Genomic DNA, 20833 nt, shown 5'->3' with positions numbered 1-20833 from the left:
GATGTGATACAGGGGGAGCTGCAGTCTTTGTATCTGGAGTGCTACTTTTAGAAAGGCTGAGTCAACAAGCTCGTCGTTCACAAGCGATCAAAGGACACACGTTTTCAACCTTGGTATATATTTTATTTTGCTTTTATGCTTTCCCAGCTGTCCTCTGGACTGTAATGCCATGTTTTACAGGTTGTGTTTAATGTCTTTATTAAAGCTCAAATGTGAACTATGCTGCTCAAGGCAGTCAGGCCACGTGAGTGCCTATTAGGGTCTGCAGATACATCAGGTTTGTCTGAAAATTCCCTGGGTTTTTCTGTCATTTGCAGATTGTCCAGAGCTTTAGTTCCTCTTGTATTAGAGGAGCAGGTAGCAGATGTTCCAGTTTCAGTATGAGATTGAGACTCTCAGTGTCCACAAATCCCTAAAGGCAGTGTTCCCTTTGGTGATGGGTAGCCAGGCTGCTAGACTGATGTTGTCAGCAAATGACATCTTTGCAATGAAGAAAAGGCTGTCTTGGATGGATTTGTTTATTTATTTATAGGGCTTTGTGGTTTGGCTTGCAGCCAAGGATCTTTTCTCTTTCTAGTTTTGACTTTTAGTGGGTTACTTTTCAGGCTGCATCTTCTGTTGCACTGTAACTAAACAGAGTGTGCAGGCAGCACCAAGAGCATCATTGGTGCTTTCTGCTTTCTGGTTGGTGGCCCTCTTGACACATAGCTGCAGGTATCCTTCAACTCTTGAGCTTTTTTTTTTTTTTTTTTTTTTTTTTTTTTTTAAATATAATGATTGTGAATATTATATAAGTATGTTTTGTAGCAGAATTCAGGCATCAAAATCCAAAGGCTCATACAATCTAAATCCTGTGCAGTCTCATAGAAGGCAGTGTGCTGCAAGTCCTGTTTTACAGGAATTGTGCTTCAGATACTGGAGCACAAAAATCAGGATAACTACTTCAAGTCAGGCATACCTGTTGTTGGACTGGATATGTTGGTAACCTTGTTGGAGGTAAGTTAATTAAGGACTCTAACTAAGTTGTTGATAATAAACCCTATAAACATTTTTTTAATAATATGCATTTTAGAAATAATGTTTTATCACATTTTGTATACTGAACACAGATTCTGCTTAGTTTTCAAGGACTTGTGTGTGTATATTATATTTATTGAATTGTGTTTGAGAACCAGAAGAAATGGATCATATTGACTAAAACCAGAAATGAAGCAAGATGATCTAGTGTTGTTCATAGTGAAATGCAAAAAAGTATCAAAGGGTCATTTTTTTTAAAGCTTTGAAAACACTAGAAATTCTATAAAATTGTTAGAATTGGGACATAGATCAATTTTAAAATAAAACTTTTATGCTAATTCTTCAGAAATTGCTCTTTTTTTTTTTTTTTTGATTTCTGCAATCCTTTCAAATAGAAAAAGAATCTAGAACTGTTCTTATTGAATGTGTTTTTTACCACTAAAAGACAGGCTGCAATTACTAGCTAGTGTTAAAACTGGTGGCTGAGCTACCACAATGTCTTTTAAGATGTTTTGTTTCACCTTGAAATGCAAGGTGAGATCTAACCTACAGTAAAATTAGAACTTAACATGGAGGAAATTGTTTCTTTGTTTGCATAAACTGGCAAAAAGAATGGCACAGCCCCTGTCTTCATAATCTTAAAAAGGAAAAAAAAAAAGCTTAGAAAATCTATTGGGCAAAGAGCACACTGTGAACCACTAAGACAGTTGGCCTTTTTTTTTTTTTTTTTTTTTTAGCATTTTGGTCTCTCCAAAATCTAACCTGAATTAGCTTTGCATTATATTGAAAAGAAGCTAAGTCAAGAAAAGACCATGGGGATGACAATTTTCTCTTGTGCTATCCAGTTAGCTGCTAATTTATAAAATATTCTTTGGTCAGCATGTATTATATTCAGTTGCCATGGAAATGCAAGGAGTAGCATAGCCATAAAATGTATAAGGGCAGAGCAGTATAAATGGCCTAGGTGAGTGGCATTTTATATTGTTCAGTAAACATTAGTTGAAGTGTCTGTGTGTTTCTTTTCTGTATCAGCTGTAGATCAGGTATGTATTGAAGGGAAAATATCCAAATAAAAACTGGTACTGATGTTCTTGTCTTGAGAAATATTGTCCTCTAAAAAAATGACTGGTAGGAGCTGTACCAGTAGCTGAATTTCAGAGAATTTGAATGACCTTGCAGGTTCTAGGCTCCCTTGCATTAGACAGCAGCTTCTGGTACTCTGATTCTTGTTCAAGTATTCAAAGGAAATAGATGCATGTTCTGTGTGGTAGGTGCTAGGAGAGTGAGTGGGGGTTTTCTCTTGCAACAGAAATCATGGCACAGCTTTAGATTGTTAGTGATTTTTTATTACTTTATCCTCATTAGCTCTATTACTAAGCCTCCAGTTTTTCCTCCTCTCTTTTTCATCCCACTCTGTCCTTGCTGTTTGCCTCCCACTGATTTTTAGAGGAAATTTTAATTACCCCAGTGATACAAAGCAGACAGAGATGACCTGATGTCTGGGTCTTTTCCTAAAGTGATTCCTGGCAAACGTACTAAAATTCATTAATTAGCTCTGCTTGCAACCAGAAAGAAGAGATCAGTATTCTGTAGCCACAGAATCTCATCTACCTTTCCATGTACAACTATACATTTAGTCATAAACTTGTGGAATAGGCCAAGTCAAGTCCCCCCAGCCATGGGTTTTTTGAATTTCTAAAATCAGCTCTGGTAAGAGCTGAGGATCTAGAGTCCAACAGACAACAGAATTACTGCAGATTAAGGGGAACCTGGCAAAATTCCTTGGTCTGCTGCCACGTGAATCTGTTGCTAAAACACAGTATCAAAATATGTTGAATTTGGCTCATGACTCTCAAGAAATGCTTCTATAGTCTTTGTGGGACTAGGTTTAGGAGTTAGAATGGTTGTATGTAGGGATGGTCTTGGGCTCACTCTAGACAGAGCTGCTATTAGTGGTGTATACCAAGCTGGTTTGTGGTTTCTTTAGCCTTGTAGCTATTTTTTGCTACAGCATAGAGAGAAATAGGTCAAACATATGGGGGGTTTATATTGCTCAACAAGAGTCTCATCTTTTATTCTTGCAGCTTCTATACTGCAGGCTTGGAGACTGTTCCCCCACTGAAGTCAACATGAACTTTTAAATTCTGCTTTCATGGCAGATCAGACCTAAACAACCATTTAAAGCACTGACCTCACTGAGACAGCAGGCTCATTTGTTGCTTGAAAAAATGTTGAGTTCTACATGTGTTAGTCTTCTCCCCTGTGTACGTTTTAGGATGATTGGGTAGTGAGGTGGATTGTCAACTGGTTAAAGAAAGAAGTCAGAGAGCTGTGGTCAATGTCACAGAGTTTAGTTGGAGCCCTGAGTCCCTCAGGGGTTGGTACTGGGACCAGCACCATTCAGTAGGTTCATCAGTGACCTGGCTGAGGGAGCAGAGGGCACTGTCAAGAGGTTTCCTACCAATCTACCCTACCAACCTCTTATAACAAGAAGCTGAAAGGGCTGGGACTGTTGCCTACTGGAGTCTTGTCTAGAAGGGGACTTCTCCTGCCTGCCATCAGCCCTGCTCTGTGACTGGTTAGCACTGGGTTGTGCTGTGCAGCAATTGATAAGTAAAGGTGATATGTTTATCCTGATAGTTAAAGGGAGAACTTGGTACCCCTAACTTTTGTTTTATAAGGAGAGAGAGAACTATTCTGGGGAGCTACCTGCTACCAGTATTACTATGGAATAGCATATGCTGGGCTGCTACTGCTTGAGTGTGAATTCACTGTTTTCTTGTTACTTCTCCTGTCTATTGCATCAGGATTTTTTCCTCCTGTAAAACAGAACAAACCTACAAACATTTTCCACCTCATAGCTAGTTAGAGTTGGAAATCTACTCGGATTCATGACTTGTCTCTCAATTTGTTATCCTACTGCCTGCCCGGCACTGGGTAAGGATTGCCTTTATAGTTATCTTGGTTGTGTTTTGCTTTTGTAATTTAGTTTCTCATGCTAATAGTTTTAGCAGAGGATATTAAAGTATTTGTGAGAGGTGTCGAAAATCATTTAATGACTTTACTGCCACCTCTGCAAGTCACCTGAATGCATACAAGAAAGCTCAGCTCTTGTTCTTACAATTTCAGCAGAGATGCATAGATAAGGCTGTACAAATAAACACAGATGTGGAATGTGCCTTAGTAAACAACATGCTGACACCTCTTGGCAGAGAGTTATTTACCAGAGAGACCAAATACAACACTAAGTCCATGGAAAATATGGCATTTAGAGTTTTGCTATTCTTGAATTTTTCAGAAGCAAACATTTATCCCGAAGACTGCTCAGTCTAGCTTTGTATTTACACATAAGGGGGCAGTGTGGGACTGTCAGCCAAGCACCATTGAGGTGCACATTAGATTTCATTATTATACTTAGCATCGTGTTTTAAGAAATGGCTTTAGCACTCTGAGCACAATTAGAGCTTTGTCACTGCCTGAGAGTACTGCCATGTCTCTACTGGAGAGAACCAGGTTGGACCATTTCCTTTCTTCTTTATAAACATTTTGATTTTAGAGAGTTCCTTGCACTCTCTCATAATCCCTTGTTCGTAGGCATGCGAAGGAGTGGGAGCCAATTTTTTAAACACTGCTATGGTAAAGTTCAGATGACATCATTTTATCTCCACCACAGTGACATTCACTTATTGGGAAGGAAGGTAATATTTCCACTGGAGCTTTCTTTTTGCATACCTTATATAGGTGTTCAGTTTTGGCAATATATAATCATTCTTTCATACTTTTTATGGAAAATGGTGTTCCTGATTATTTTCTACTAGCAGAGGCCTCTCCCTTCCAGTAAAAGTGTAATGATTAAGCAGCTATAAGCCAGTGTATATGTGGGTTCTTCTGTCATCTTAGTCCTACAGGTGTTAATATTCATGGTTAACAGGTTATGTTATAATGGCATGGAGAGTTTCTTATAACATCATGTCTTGAGTGCCTTACCACAGGACTCTTAGAGCATTTTTATCACCTATGGAGTAGCCTGGCTGTCTTTTAGCTTCATGCTGCACATGACGTGCTCTAATATTAAAAAAATATATTATCTGTGGCATCTCTTTATACTTTCTGCATGATAAAAGGCTCTCCTTTGAAGATTCATTTTAAGTCTCCTCTTGATAACATTCCCTATACAGATATGTGGCAAAGTTGCAGAGTAAAAGAAGACCATTTCATTATATCTTGTTATATTACCATGTTGATTTGCTGCAAGGGGCCCCACAGACACAGGGCTTTTATTTTATAGCCACTGTTTGTGTTTTTCTTTATCTGCTGGTTTGTCTTTGAAATAAGTATTAAGTTCATTTTTTCATGTGTATCTGCCATGATCACTTGTAAAAGGCTGCTGTTAAGTTGTACATCAGTGATAATTTTCTAGAAGCAAATTAACATCATTAGAATGTACCCCATATCTGAGTTAGAGTAGAAATGCTCTCAGGTTGAGCAAATCTGCATTGCTGGTTAATTCAGAGAAAAATGACATGAGGTTTAGGATGGTGTTTGTATGGAGTGGTGATACGCTAATGGTCATGCCACAAAACATAAAATGTTGACAATAAAGACAATCCCTTTTATAGGCATCTTTGTGAATATCATAATTTAATATAAATGTAACTCAATATACAGTAGTTACAAGTTAAGAAATTCTCACATGGTGTGTAACTATGGATATCTCTCACCAAAACCCATTCCCTCAAAATTTTCCCAGTCATGTGTTTGGTTTGGGTTTTTTGGTTTGTTTGGATTTTTTAATGTTTTGTTTTGGTTTTGTTTTTAAATTAAAATGGCTGATATTATAATGATATCACAAGTTTTGAAAATTAAAATGGGTACTCTGGCAGAATTATAGGTCCTAGCTAAAGCAATATCCAAGATTTTTGTTACTGGTTCATGAAGTTCGTATCCTCCTTTTCCCCTTCACTCCATCCTAGCTGGCAAGCATGGCAACAAATGTTTTGTCTTTGGATTAACTGATTTGCAGCTTGGTTAATGTGTAGACAGCACGCTTGCTTATTTTCATATTTTATTTATTTATTTATTTTAAAAGCACTCAATTAAGACCCACGGCATACTCCCAAACTTGAAGGAATGGATTTTTGGCTCCTGCTTGCTTTGAATGAAGTCCAAAACAAATGTTGCTTGATAATGGTTTACAGTTGCGTTACACAGGTTGCTCCTCGGGATAAATAATTAACACCCTTTGTGTTCTTGATTGCAGATTTTCAAAACCCTGCCTGATACCACGTTCTCTGAGCCAATCTCTGTGTCAGTGTCTCCTCCAAATGCCCCACCAAGGCAATCAAGAAGACAAGGACAACGTATTAAGAGGCCTCTGGCTGTTTACAATCTCTGCCTTGAGCTGGATGATGGTAAGATGTGAGGAATAATTTCAGTCTTTGCAGCAGATGGGTTGTGCATCTTCTGTGCAGTAGGTGGTTTCATTTCATGTTTCATTTGTAGATGTGTGTGCATGCACCTGCATGCTTCTGTAATTGCTTTGGAACATGTAAAGCAACAAGGAGAGTACAGAGAAAGGAGAGGATGCAGAGTACTGGCCTGTGATATGTTTAAAAGTAGGACAAATTGTCTTAAATATGCTTTTCCCCTCTAAAAAAATGAAGCAGCTCCTGTTTCTTTGGGGAAATCTCTTTGACCTCTACTGAAGATTACACAGCCATAAGATAAATGGAGAGAGAACTAAAATTAAAGCAAATCTTTTATGAGAAGAGCTAATGCACTCCACAGTTAAATTCATCTGGATTAAAGGCTCAGGTCACCACTGCACTGGAGAATACTACTACTTCTCTTGAATCTTTAATACCTTGATGTAACTAGCAGTAAATACTTGTAAGCTTGCCTTACTGTTGAGAAGCAAAGAAAAAAACATTTTGCTTTTGCCTGAAATCTGCAGTAGCAACATACAGTGAGGCAAAGGGTATACATCTTATATATTCTGACTGTTGGCCAGAAACATAATCATTTTCCTGAAATTTCATTGCCTGGGGGTGTGTGCAGTACTGAGAAGGCAAGTCAGTGCACATTTTGTGTTACAGACTTTCTCCACCCTATTCCCTTTCTCTCTCCTAATGTTGTTAGTCAATTGTCTTTTCACATGAAAAATCATGGTATCAGAACACAAAGTCCAGTTAGCAAGTGAAAAAAACCAGGAAGATGTTGAATTTCTGCAGTAGTATGAAATTCAGTGGTGAGCTGTCATTAAATCAGTGGTCAGCAGTGATTGATTTCTTAAAGAAAGGAAAAATTCCTACAACAGCTGTGAAGTGCAGGTTTCAGAAATAAACAATTACTAAGAGTCTGCAAGAAATTCAGCATGCCTGCCACCAGGTTTAATTCACCAGAGAGATATGGAATCTTTATGCCTTTCTTTTCTTCCATCAAATAAGAAATTAAATGCCTTGACTAGTAGGTGTTCAAGGTGCATCTGCTTAAAAAGCTTAAGCTGTGTTAATTTGAATAATATGCTACCAAATGCTTAGAAAGCTCTTGAGCTGTATCTGCAATAATAAATTTATCCTCATTTGAAAAACAAAACTGAAGGGGTTTACATTTAATTTTGAATGTGTATCCCAGAAGGTTGCAAGAAGTACTACAACTTCTGCAATTTCAGGCTGTGAGGTGTGCACTGAGGACCTTGACTTTGACTCTAAGGCAGTAGCCAGGAAGTATTTGATGGATTATTTTAATTGCAAGATTAAAAATCACAGTGTTACTGCTGCAAACTCTTATAAATGTTCATTTTCTCCTAAATACAGTCCATGATTTTGTCTAGTTTGGGCCTCTCAACAACCAGGAGAACTGGGATTGCTGTAAATCATACAGAAATTTGGTACTTCTCTGGGAGTACTGCTGTGGTGGATTGCAGAATAACCTAATTCTTCATTATGCATGGCAGAACTGTGGTGAAGGCTGAATTCACAGGTGAAGTCACAGCTCCAGAATGTATGGAACTGAGTTGCAGTGGCATCTGAAAATAATAATTGCCCTTATAACTTCTAAAAATTATCCTCTGTAATGTCCCCAGCCCTTACCAATGATAGAGGCATTCTCTATCTGGTGCTGCTGGAAATGGGCTGGTGGTAGGTCCTGACTGCAGGCTAGTGCTTATTTTGTGTTTGGGCTGGTGGCTGTGCCAGGAAAGCAGTCAGTGGTTGGGTGGCACATGTGCAGTGTCCATGGCAATTCAGCACCTGGAGTCCAGCAGCATCGTTGCATTATCTGAGGAACCAGCCCCATGGATGCAGTGTGCAGAATGTGCACTGTGGCCTTCAGCTACTTTGTTCTTCAGGGAAGGGGGGGGGGGAGGAATAAAAATGAGTCTGGGCTTCGTTCCATATTTACCTAGCTTCTTGGCTAACAAATGCATGTTTTATAACTGCTCTTTGGAAGATTTTTATCCTGTGTGTGTTTTTAACAGGAAATTAAACATTAAACCCCTTCCCTCCCCCCTCTTTATTCACAATGGCATGAGTTAAGCACCAGGCATAAGCCAGTGTTTTGTATTTCCTGGATAGGGCAAAATTATCGTAATCTTGTTTTAAACCAAGTAGCTGATACATATTTATATGTAAATATATTTGTAGACAAATATATCTCTAAAGGTATTGCAATTATATATAAATATTTTGTGTGCCTTGAAACTAGAAGTATGTTGGAGGCAAAATCTCTCCGAGCTGGAAAACTTCTTGAGCTTGTTTCTTTTAGGATTGTTATGCAAACCAGGAAATTGTTAGAAAAGCGGAAACAAGTCTTTAACTATCAGCTGCTCCGGGGAGTTAACAGCGTCAGGATCACTGCTGGAATTGGGAATGCAGGGCTCGGGCCAGCTTTGCTTTTTAAAGTCTTGTTTGCAGTTGGGAAGCTTCTTGACTGAACACAAAATGCATGCAGCAACTACCCAGGAAGGGCTGTAAGTGACATAAATATTGATAGCTACAATAGTTGAAGAACACACACTTTGGTTGATTAAAATCTTTATTTTGCCTTCTAGTAATTATCTGCACGGAGCTCTCGTAGCACATAGATTTTCCTTATGGATGACAATTAGATGATTAAACCTATTTGCAAGCAATTCAAGTATTATATTTACTGCTGTAAGGATCTTCATTTCCTGAGAGACAAACTTAAGCCATAGATGATATTGTCTGTTTCTCTTGCAACTTCTTTCCTCTGTGGTAAACCAGTTGCTAAATTTTCACTCTGAGGTTTTTCAACGTCTCAAGTATCTCAAGTAGAACTGGACTTACTGGTGAACTCTGAGCTACTTTCACATGTGGCCTAAACCTGAAGTTCTTGTTTCAGCAAGATGCAGATTTGTCTGAGATTTACATTAGGATCCTTTCCAGAGTTTTCTTGCCTTCTCAAATGAAGATGTGGGGTTTGGATTTTATTTTTTTTTTCCTGGAAATAGTTTTTTTTCTTCCCCTGCCCCCATCCTTCTAAAATCTGAATGAATTTTAGAGTGAATTAAGTAGCAGTGCAGAAACTCGTGAGGCTTACAGCCTCAGCTATGTACAACCAACTCTGCATTCTCTCTGTCTCTGCAGAAAGACTGTTAACTAGAACAGAGAGTCGTCTATCCCTCTAAATTATTCTTATTTATATTATATTGTTTGTATACTTATTCCTAATTATTCAAATTATTCTTCTAAAAATGAAAGTGTGTCTATTTTTTCCATTTGAACAGTCATTACATATCAGAAGAGAGCTCTTTCTGCTTATATTTCTTCTAGAGGGCAATGCAGAGTTACAGGTTTCTTTGCTTCCAGTTTTATTTTAATTTTTATTCACTTTTCTCATCTTGCAGCAAAATAAGCAGGTCTTGTTTCATCTGATGTTTTTCTGTGCCAGAAATTTAGAGCTTATTAGACTATTTTGCAGGGCTACTAGAGCAACATGACAAGAAAAGTCCTGTGTAAGGTGGGCAGTATAATGAAATTCATATAAGGGGAACAGAGGGTCAGCATGGGTTGCATAAATGACACCTGGGGTCAAGAAATGGGTCTTGTATGTCAATTAGGGTAACTACAGAATAACTTGTTTTCTAAACAAACCAAACTACTTCTTCAGCCATAGTGCTTGCTGATACCTTGTTTTATTTGAGTACCTTCTAAGCATTAAAATTTCTCATTGGGACATATCTGGAGATAGCACGCAGTATCATATGGAGGGCTGGAGGGCTGCTTCTTTGTGTTTCTGGTTTTTGGGGTTTTTTTGTTTTGTTTTGTTTTGTTTTTAAGGTGTTTGTCTACTATTCCTCCACTCTGAAATTCAGGAGGCATATGGGTTGTTTGCCATAGCTTTCTGCTTCTGCTGTAAACTTAATATTATATTTGGAGTGCTTTAGAAAACAGAATCCTGTGTAGAATTCTAAAGAAATACAAATTAAATCTGGTACTTAACCCTTTAAGACTTTGTACTGACTTGTATTGTCCCCATGAAGTATTTAGGGAAGCCAAAGTATGAATGGTATGTTTGTATTGAGTAGGAGGAGATACTTTATACTTTTGATTTTTTTGGTGGCAACTGGAGTGACACAGTGTCTTGAAATGAATGATAAGTTAATTTGCAGGAACTACTGTGGCATTAAGGTAAATTAATTCATCAAAGTAAAATGTGATACATGGAATGGTTACATAGCTTTCAGTGCAACATTCCATCCTCCTCCTCCCATCTCTTCCTGTCCCAAACAAATAAGTATACCCCTATACAATTAATTTGGACTTGCTGAACATAAAACCTGGATGTTAGAGGAAGCCTTGGCTTTATAATAAGGAGACTGGTCTTCAGGGCTGGAACAACCCAGAGCCTCAAGGTTGCAGGTGTGAAGCCTGGCCTTGAACTCTTTCTATTTCTGAATCTGCTGCTTGGAAGTGTTTCTGTAAACTGGCACATGGTAGGGGAAATGGAAAGAAAAGCTGCTACATAGGCATATCAAAAAGCCATAAGGGCTTGCAACACTTGCTTACAAAGCTATTGTTAAGAGCTGAGCAGAATATACAGCTATGTTATTATAAAATAGGGGCACCAATATTAGTTTTGAGGGGAAGATCAGGATAGCTGCTATTTGCTATGGAAATTTTAAGATACTCTGTATTTCACCTTGCTGCAGCAATAGTTCCTGCAATTCCATGTGGTCTATCACAGCTTTTTCCACCTGATGGCTCTGAGTAGGATGGGTGCTGCTCCAAGTAAAAGCCTTTTTGAGCTACTGCCAGTAAAAGTGAAGCTTTTTCTTAGGTAATAGTGGATGTATATAGGGTCTCAGTTTCCTAGCAGATGATCAGCTTCTGCTGTCCAGAGAAAGTACCTTTTTTCTTGGAATAGGAATGGAGTCCCTTCCAACCCAGCCAATTCTATGATTCTATGATTCTATGAATCATTTTGGTCCATGCTTTGTAAACACAACACACATTGCCTTGTCATTGCTATACCTGTGAGTAATCTCCTTGCTACAGCCTACTTGCTGCACAGTTAGCCAAAATAAAATGTAGCTGTCATAATGTAGTAAACATCTCTGAACTTCTACTTCCTTTTAAATTACATGTTTAATCCTTGTGGTTGTTGTGAGAACTACCTTAGGGTCATCACCAGTGCTTGTCCACTTTTTGTGTATGAAATTTAGAGCCTGTAGTAATGTTCAAAATAAACACATACATGTGTGCATGAACGTGCACACAACAGGAGTGAAAGGTGTAGTGAAAGGGAATACAATTAAAATCTGAACTTAAAGGATTGCAGAGTTCAGGAGAAAGGGTCAGTCTTTCCTTGAGGCCAGGCATTATTAAAAATCTCTGATCTCCTGTAATAATCCTTCATCTCTCTAATTCTCTACCTTCTGCATGCAGACATGCAAAGGCACATAATACTGTAAGAAGGCCAATTTGGCATGCTAAAAGCCAGTAATCCCAGGCATGGAAGTCACTGACGTGTCTTTGCCACATGCCAGCTGTGCCCTGGCATCCTCTCTTGGTGGAAAGTAAATGCTCTCACCCAGCTCACCAAAGTGCAAGTGGAATGAAGACTTGAAGCTCTTCAGCCAGTTTCCCATGGATGAGTGTGCCTGGCACTGGGCTGGCTGTTTCCTCACACAGGGTGCTCTTGCTTCTCTTCACTGGTGACAAGGACAGAAGAGGAGATTTTAGAGGTTGTGAAAGGCCCATATGCAATTTATAAATTATGATTCCTCTTGCTGTTTTGTGCCTGCCCAGTCAGTGTTCTTTATTCAATCAGAACAACAAAAAAACGAGTGTTCTTCTTCCATCAAGTTCTGGAAGTCTTTGTCCTATCTTTCTTTTTCCCTTTTACTTTCTATTTTCTTTTAAAAGTTGGACTTCCTACAAGGTGAATTAAATTACTGTCACTTCATTGCTTCCCAGCTGTACCTACAACCTGTTGAACCAACAGGGAGACTGAAGGAGTATTTAGGGGATATCATAAAGAAATAAAAGTGGTGGGTTAGCTTGGCTAGGATTGCAGTCTCATCTACTACTCAGACTGGGGCCAAGTGAATTAGCCTCAGAGACCATGTTAGTAGGAATTTACAAGCAAATAGATCCATGATGTCTGGCAGCTTTAGTTATCCCACTGAGCAAGTAGGTTTCTGTAAAGGGTGCAAATTCACTGGTGGTTGGTGCTTTCACTCCTGCTGTCTCCCTGGTCCTTAACACTGGTTGGTGCTGCCTATGTGCTGCACAGCCTTCTCAATCCATCTCCACAGTGCAACTGAGTTCAAGCCCACACCAGATGTGTAAAAAAAAAATTGTAAACTGCACTTGCAGACATCTGACCCTGGAGTGTCAGAGGCATGGATAGTGGTAGAAAAATCTGGGCATGGAAGAAAATGTTGACCTAACTACATTGAAGTAGCAAAATCTGTATTAATTGCTGCCTGCTAATTCATCAGCTGGGGGATCAGGAGGCTCCTCAACAAATGTGTCACCTAGATGTTGAGTTGAAGTGGTTGCTAGGACTTCCTTAAATCTTTCTTAGCTTGTTGTGAGTTGTCCTTTTAATAAGGCATCCTGCTTCACCCATCCCTCCTTTGTAGTCCCCATTCTTGCAAAAGGAGAGAGGTGAACAAAATGACAAAGGCACAGCCAGGCCCATACTGAAAAGGTTTCAGAGGGGTTTTCTTATGAGAGGTCCATCACATACACAGTGTAAGAGCAGTTACTGGTCTTTGTCCAAGTAACACCATGAGTTGTGTAGCTATTGGTAAGAAACTTCTCCTTTTGATTACTCATAGGACATAATTGCAGGCAAAGTTAGCTAAATAGCAAGAGAAGAGGAGACAACAGTGTGACATCTCTAACAGCTCAGGGAAAGAGTTTTGGAACACCTTACCTTGTGAGGGTGGAGGGACTCTTAAGAGGCACTTTTCGGCTGATCAGTGGCTGAACTGCCAACGTGACAGAAAAATGAAACACAGAGCATTATTTTTGTGGACTTTGATGCCATTTAAGAGCTGCTGCATTAGGGAACTTCTAGACCTGGCTGTAGCACTCTACCTCTTTTTGATCTCCTCTGTTTTTTTCACAGCTCTCATTCTCATTGAATTGGAGCTGTTCTGTTTACAGGTTTCTGTACAGGTCTGGACCATAGATAAATATTACTTGGACTTGTGGAAACCCAGAACATTCAGTGCTATGAAAAAAAGTGAAAGCTGTGGGACAATCCATTTATCTTACTATTTGTCAGAGTTTTCAGGAAGTACTTTCAATTCATCACTCAATTTCTGAGCCATGAAATTAATGTGTGGCATCTGGTCAGCCTTGTAAGGCTGGAGGTTGTGTGTGGTTTCCTGCCAAGTGAGCTTTGGTAAAAAAAAAAAAGGGGGGGGGTAGTCTTTGAGTTTAGCTGCTGCCTCTGTTATCTTATTGTAAACAAATCAAAAGAGGAACTTCTCCTTATGGGTGTATCTGATTTCTGTTGTTTTTCAAAATTTAATTATGTGATATAAATTAACACCACGACCTTGTATCCATTACTTTGTCTTGAACTGTTTTTGCACAGCTTGATGAATAAATTGGAATTCTTTATGCTTTTTAGTTTTAGCTTGCTCAATGAAAGGCTTACCTACAATTCTATGTGTCTTCAGGATTTTATTGGTGTAAAGTAGTAGTCCAAGCAATATTTCTCCTGATTTTTGAGAGGAGACCTGCAGTGAGGGAGATACTTACTGAAGTAATTGCTTGCTGTTGCAGCCTAAGTGCATGTCTAGAAAGATGCTTGTTTATAGCTGAACTTGGCATTTTAGAAATAAATTTTTAAAAAGGTGCCAAAAAGGAGGAAGACAGGAGAATTGTCCCAGACTTTCACTTACCCCTAAGTAACTTTAAGATGAACACATTTCTTTCTTAGCCCAGACTCAGACACCCACCTTGCTGGCTACAGACCTTGAGTTGCATCAGTCAGTCTTCAGGCAAACTCTGTCTGCTGCAGCTTCCTCCTTTTTCTGACATGTCCAAATAATTTTGGAGTTGGTAAAAACAATCTTTCTATGGCAGAGCTACTTTATGCCCAAGATACACATGCTTGTACATGCGCACATTTGAAAAATACATCAAACTTGCACTTTATCTAGGAAAACCTGCAGGCTACACTAATAGTTATGTTAATTATTTTGTCTAAGAGAAAAAAATAGCTGTCATAAAGATATAATTCTTACTGTGTGTATTTTGAAACTGTGGTATGGAACTGATGTGGGCTGTCTGCTCTCCATTTGCTCCATGAAAGCTCTGTTGGGTTTCAGGTGTCTGAGTCTATAATGTTAATGTTTGTGTAAGAACTAACTGCATGCCAAGGCAGCACTGCAGTGCATAGGATTTGCTACACAGTGAGAATAAAAAATATTTTTGATAATGAAATGCAGTAATATAAAGCTATTTTTCTGAGTGTTTCCAGGAATCTGACCTCTAATGTACCCATTACTTGGGAACAGTGAAATAACTCTCTTGTTTAGTTTTAGCATTCTCTGTGATTATTTCTAACCAAATAATAAATCATTATTAGCTTGCTTTGATACAATTTCATCTTAGTTTGGGAACGTATGTGTTTAAATAGCACAACTTCTGTAGTCTGGAGGTGAGTAATAAACAATTCTGTTGACCGCTTCACTGGTGTGATAAACAAACTTACATTTCTTAATTTGCTCAGAAACAGATGACTTGACTTAATTATTCAAAAAGCTTCTAATATTTGAAGTAGAAGAATTTCTGAGCTTACCTAGTGCTTGATGTGATTATTGCAGGATGGTTTATACTAGAAATAGTGACCAAAGGATGCAGTCCTGCATCTAGAAAAGATCTAGACTGCAGAGGCCTCAGATCACTCTGTCACATAAGGCTTTCCCCACTATGGTTACATCTAACTTTCCAGGAGTGGTTGAGTCCTTTCCAGAGTGATATGGTTCTTCATGTCATGGGATCCCTTCAGGTTTTATTAACTGTGTGAGTTGGGTACTGTTCAGTAGTATTCCTCATGCCTGGTTTCTGTGGATGCTGAAGCTCTAGCACATGGAACTACGTTCTTGCTTGGCAGATGATATTTATGATATTCATATTTCTTTTTTATCCCTGATCTATGAGATTCCTATTATAATGAAAACATTGTACATTCCCACAAACTAACATAAATTACTTTCTACATGGTTAAACTTCTGTATTATTGTGGGAAGTTAGCTATTTGTGGTGAGTTTGATGCAGCTGGGGGAGAATGGGTGGCTTCACAGCAATACAGATGCTGCTTCTCCATTTTATGATGCAGAAAATGTCAGACTTGAATGTAGTAATAGGGCTTTTGCAACATCTTTAGTTTACTCTTCTCATTAATTCTCCCCATTGCCCATTATCTACAACTAGACCTGTGTGACTGAGTCAAAGCAGAATAAAACATCTTTTATTCTCTTATTTTGCCACAGTTTGTATAGTTGATGAGCACTTAAAACACACATGATAATTCTGTTCTGCCCATTCTGTGTATCTCAGTAGAAACTTCCATATATTCCTCATCTCTTCCAGAAACATTCAGTTTCATAAACTGCTTTCATCCTCTGGCTATGTTTAAAGTCTAGATGTTGGTTCTAATGTTGATTTTAAAGGTGGTCTTTTAATGGTAAGTATATAATTCTTTAGTTTACTTATTCTGAAGTTGGAAGAAAACTGTCACTCAAGCAAGTAACTGATAGTGTCAGTTCTCTGATTTTTGTAGTTCTTACTACAAATGTGTTGGGTTTTTTTAATTTTTTTTTTTTTTTTAATTTAGAATTCTTGGAGTAAAGTAAGGATATGATTATTGACACTGACAAAGTATTTCAGTTTCTTTCAACTTTGGATGCCAACAAAAAATATTCTTAGACTAGCCAGATGGAAAAAGGAGAAAAGGCAACTGGGAGGCATGCCATGCTCAGTTAGGTAGAAGCTAAGTTCATATTTCTGTTATGGAGGCTCTGAGAACCTTTGCTCATCCAGAGCAGTAGGAAAAGAACTTGAGGGTTACATATTTGCTAGAGAGAAGCTAAATGAGGTCAGTCATAGTCTATATAGGGACTTTCTCACCTTGTGGGCATTTTTCATCATGAGAAGGGGCAACATGAGGCAGGGAGAGGGAGGAGAAGGATGTTTGGGTTAAAACCCAAATGGTATGTAGTACCAGCTAGAAACAACCAGCAAATGGTTATGATCAGCCTAAGTTGGTTTATTTTCTAGATAGGGTTGGTCTGAACTATGATCAGCTGGAGAGACAAAGCATGGGTACCAGTTGTAGGGGCACAGTGAAAGCTCTAAGGCTTGGATGAGTGTTGTGATTAGAACAATGACACAAGAAGATAATTTAGATGACAGTTTAAAAGGATCTGAGCAGTCAAAAAAATTTAAACAGTGTGCAAAAGGTGATGTGAGCATGAAACAAGTTTTAACTCTTGAGAGCAAAAATGTGTCTTAAAACCTCTTTGTGTCGGATGAGGAGGTGAATTTTAGAACCAGCTTGGTGGCAGCTCTAGAAAAACGAGCAAGCTGAAAGCCAGACACTCAGGCTTCCCACAGATATAAAGAATAGAGGAAGACCTGGTGGCTGGAATGTTGACAAAAATTTATGAGAAGTCATACAGACTTACTGCTTTTATAGTGAGAACCCTCTTGGCCTTGCTGTGTTCTAGCACTCTTTGACACCCAAAGGGGAGAGTGTAATTTTGAGAGAAAAGGGAGGGGGACTGATACTCCTTGGGGCTAAGAATACCAAGCTGCATGTTCAAAGAATGCTATAAATGAGTTTTAAGAGAAGTCCTGTTTTATAGTGTAAGAGCTCATTAGAATTCAAATGATAGAAGAGTGGGTAGTTTCTGGAGCTCCTCTTCGAAAGAACCTGTCAGTCCAATGTGGCACTCAGCCTTTTCATAGAAGTGGGAATCCTGGCTATGTTGCTCACTGGAGAAGAGTGTTGGAGGAAAAGAAGAGTGAGAGGAGAGAAACAGTAAAAATATTTGGCTATCAGTCCTAGGGAGCCCCTGAATTCTGAAGATGTATGAAGAGAGGATTGATCAGTAGGAATAAGTGATGGAATTAATGCTCCAGGTGGCACTTCTGGGACCACAACAAAAAAATCAGGAATTCAGATATGATGTATGCTCTTCAGAAAGAACTCTGGGAAATTGAAACAGATTTATAAAAGAGGTGCATGATCCCAAAACTGCAAAACCCCCTTACACAAAGAGATTTATTGTTAAACATATAAAGGAGATTGTTTAAATACCTTCACACAGCACAAAAAATGCATATGAGAGATGCTATATTTATTAGCAATGGGTGATGACATGGCATGACATGGGGCATACCTGGAAAACAAAGCTTAACAAAATGAAGGCACATGTGTTAATAAGTGAGTATGTTAATTAGCAGCCAATTAATTCCCTATTACCATTATCTTCTGCTAGAATCATCCAAGACCCTTTGGAAGGTACAGTTTGACCCAACATGAGATGGGCATTAATGAAAAGCAGGTTGTTAAACTTAATAGAGATAACCAGATACAATACTATGACCTGTGCCATGTACAGGAGTTACAATAGTTCTCACCTTGTGCAACTCACAAGGTGCAGTCTTTGTATGACTGAATTTAGAGGGCTTACATTATATTTTGGATGCTTAGAGTTTGAGCATATATTGGTTGTAATCATGTCAATGTGGCAGGTGATCATCAGTCATCTGTTTTTGCAGCAGTACAGAATTGCCTTTTCCTAAGTAAAGCTGCATTGTTTCCCTTCAGAAAAATGGACAAATGGAAACATCAGAAATGCAGAATACCTTTTAGCATGTTTTTAGAGGATGTTTACTTAATACAATAGAATTTAACAGGTGCTTTTCTGTTTAAATATGTGACTTGTTTTTGTGGTCAAACCCCAATCTTATTCTTGAGAGTGCAATACAATATTAACCATGAGAAAACACTTTGCTCAGGAAGGAAGAAGTAAAATTTGAGGAACGATTTAACACACAATTTCACTTATGTTCACATCAAATGCAATTGCCTGTACATTGCAGTCTCCTATATGGACTTGACTGCACGACTGGAAGTGTTTAGTATTTTTCACTTGTTCTGTGTGCTATGAGAAACAATTTAAACCTCTGCTTCCAGCAGGGAGGTGTGGTGAGTTGGTCATATTCATAATATGAAAGTACAGATTAATATTCCTTTCTGCTGCTGTTTTAATAACAATAAGTGAATGGTTGAGGTAAACGTGGCCTTCTAGTAAGTGTATGGAGTTTGCTAATCTGGGTTGCTTTAATACTACTCCTTTGAAAAGAAATTGTGAGGAATATAAAGGACTTCAACTCTACTTAGTTTTAAGGAATACAGTTTCTTTATAAATTAAAATTGCAGTATTACTGTCTAATCTCTCAGATATTTATCACTGTGAGACATACATCTGCAAATGAGATGTAATTAATTAGTTTTTACCTGACACTCCTGCAGTTCTCATGTCATGTCAGATAAATGTGAGCTGCTGCATCGTGGCCAGGGTGCATTTCAGAAGGTGTGAGGTGAGCAGGATTGGGCTGGAGTGTGAGTCACTCACTTTTCCAGGTTAACATTCTCCTCCTCGGAGCTTATCATACATTGTTATTACAGGCTAATTTAGTTCCTTAAATTAGCAGCTGCTTTAGGGAGAAATTTCCAGATGACGACTTTTATCATTTCAGTGTTTTTAGTTGTGTGTCATTTTACTCTCCAGGGAAGTTTTTCTCTGAGAGCTGCTGGGAGGGGGTGAAGCTGAGATGGCTGGGGAAGCAGGCAAGTGCTTTGTTAGCTTTTGGCTTTGGAAGCAAAAGGAATTGAACTGGTTGAGGCAGAAATAAAGAAGGGAGAAGTATTTTATCTGGTGAAGGTGGCTTTTTATTGGCCATCTTTCATGGTTGTTGAATTTTTTATTAATGAAGAATTAAAAAATAAATAAATCATTACAACAGTACTGCTTAGCTTGATATGGAGTAAAATTAAACTCAGTTGTTCACTGTGAAGATCTAATTCTTTTAAATTTATAAAGTAATATTATACACGTTTCTGTCTTTTTTAGTACTGTATCTAAGAGATGGAACTTGCCAAGCAAGCACAATATTTTAATAGTTTTTTATGGCATGATTATGATGCTGTGTCAGGACTTTGTTGTTCCTTCTTTTCCCCAGTGCTTTTGGTCCTAAAGGAGCAGGACTCTCAGCCAGGCCGTGGGCTCAGCCATATCTAATCCACTCTTGTGATGTTGTTATTTAGCAAGGCTGTAGGCCAAGTTCATGGGTGCCAGTGGGACCAAGATGGACACAGGAGGAGAGGAAACGATGCAGAGAGCCTTGTACAGGGTGTCTGGAAGTGGACTTGGTAGTAGTAGTAATAAACTACTAAATATTACTATTTTGCAGACAGCCACAGGCTCCATTTGAGACTGTGGGTTTAGCTGTGGTGGATACTTTAGTGTTTGCAGTTGTTCATGTCTCACACTCCTCCTTTAGCTCTTATGGAATGTGCAGCTGATGCTTAGATAAAATTGTAAAAATGAAAGCTAGGTAGGTGAAGGTTGGCTTTTCAGTTTGACTAGATGTGTCAGTGGGGTTGGCAGTGGGTGCTGTGACACATTGGGAACTTTTCCTTACTGTCCAGAGGATAGGAATGGTGTTCCTTTCATGTCTTTTCAAGTATTCATTGCTCCATGTGTTGCCTCCTGGGTGACAGTCTAAGAGTAGCCTATGGAAACAGCCAGAATACAATGAATTATATTAAAATTAATGCTTAAAGAGGAGTAACTCTTGGGTATTTTGTGTTTGTTTAGACATCTCCTGCCTATTCTGACCTTTTTAAATTTATTGTTTTGCGTTTGATAGGATTGTGCTTAAGGTTCTTGGGAACAATCATTTCCTCAAATGTGTAGCAACATATTTTTAGAGGCTGTGTTTTAGAGAAGTATGCAAATGTATATGGCCTGAACTTTTGTTTAAAGTTTTGTTATGTGAAGTGATGTATTTGTCTAAGCACCAGCCCAAACAATCTAGCAGTTCATCCACATAAAGCATGTGTTGAAAAGGGGACTGGGAAAACACTGTGTTGTGAAGATAGCCTGATAATAATGACAAGGGAAATGGTGTAGTGGTGTCTTTTTAGGAAAGTGCTGGGGGAGGGGGATTGTTGGTATTCCAAAGTGAAGATGGAACAGTCAAGTTTCTTCTTGTATGTGTTTCAGGACATTGTTAACAAAGCAGCTTCTTTGGCT

The 20833-nt window shown here is 38.6% G+C and overlaps 1 protein-coding gene across 2 annotated transcripts in view; it reads left to right on the top strand.

Moving 5' to 3' along the window:
* Positions 1-20833, top strand: part of ARHGAP10 (Rho GTPase activating protein 10) — a 140759-nt gene that overhangs the window by 96091 nt on the left and 23835 nt on the right. Inside the window, exons 19-20 of one of the 2 annotated variants that reach the window (XM_071753701.1) lie at positions 6278-6428; positions 9958-9996. In XM_071753701.1, the coding sequence (XP_071609802.1) occupies positions 6278-6428; positions 9958-9995 (189 nt within the window). In that variant the 3' untranslated portion in view covers position 9996. The remainder of the gene's footprint in view (positions 1-6277; positions 6429-9957; positions 9997-20833) is intronic. The other variant, XM_071753700.1, reaches the window with a different exon arrangement.

This window comes from Heliangelus exortis, chromosome 10, assembly GCF_036169615.1.
Source record: "Heliangelus exortis chromosome 10, bHelExo1.hap1, whole genome shotgun sequence".
NCBI lineage: Eukaryota > Metazoa > Chordata > Aves > Apodiformes > Trochilidae > Heliangelus > Heliangelus exortis.
The sequence above is the reverse complement of the archived record's forward strand: the minus strand, read 5'-3'. Positions and strand labels throughout refer to the sequence as shown.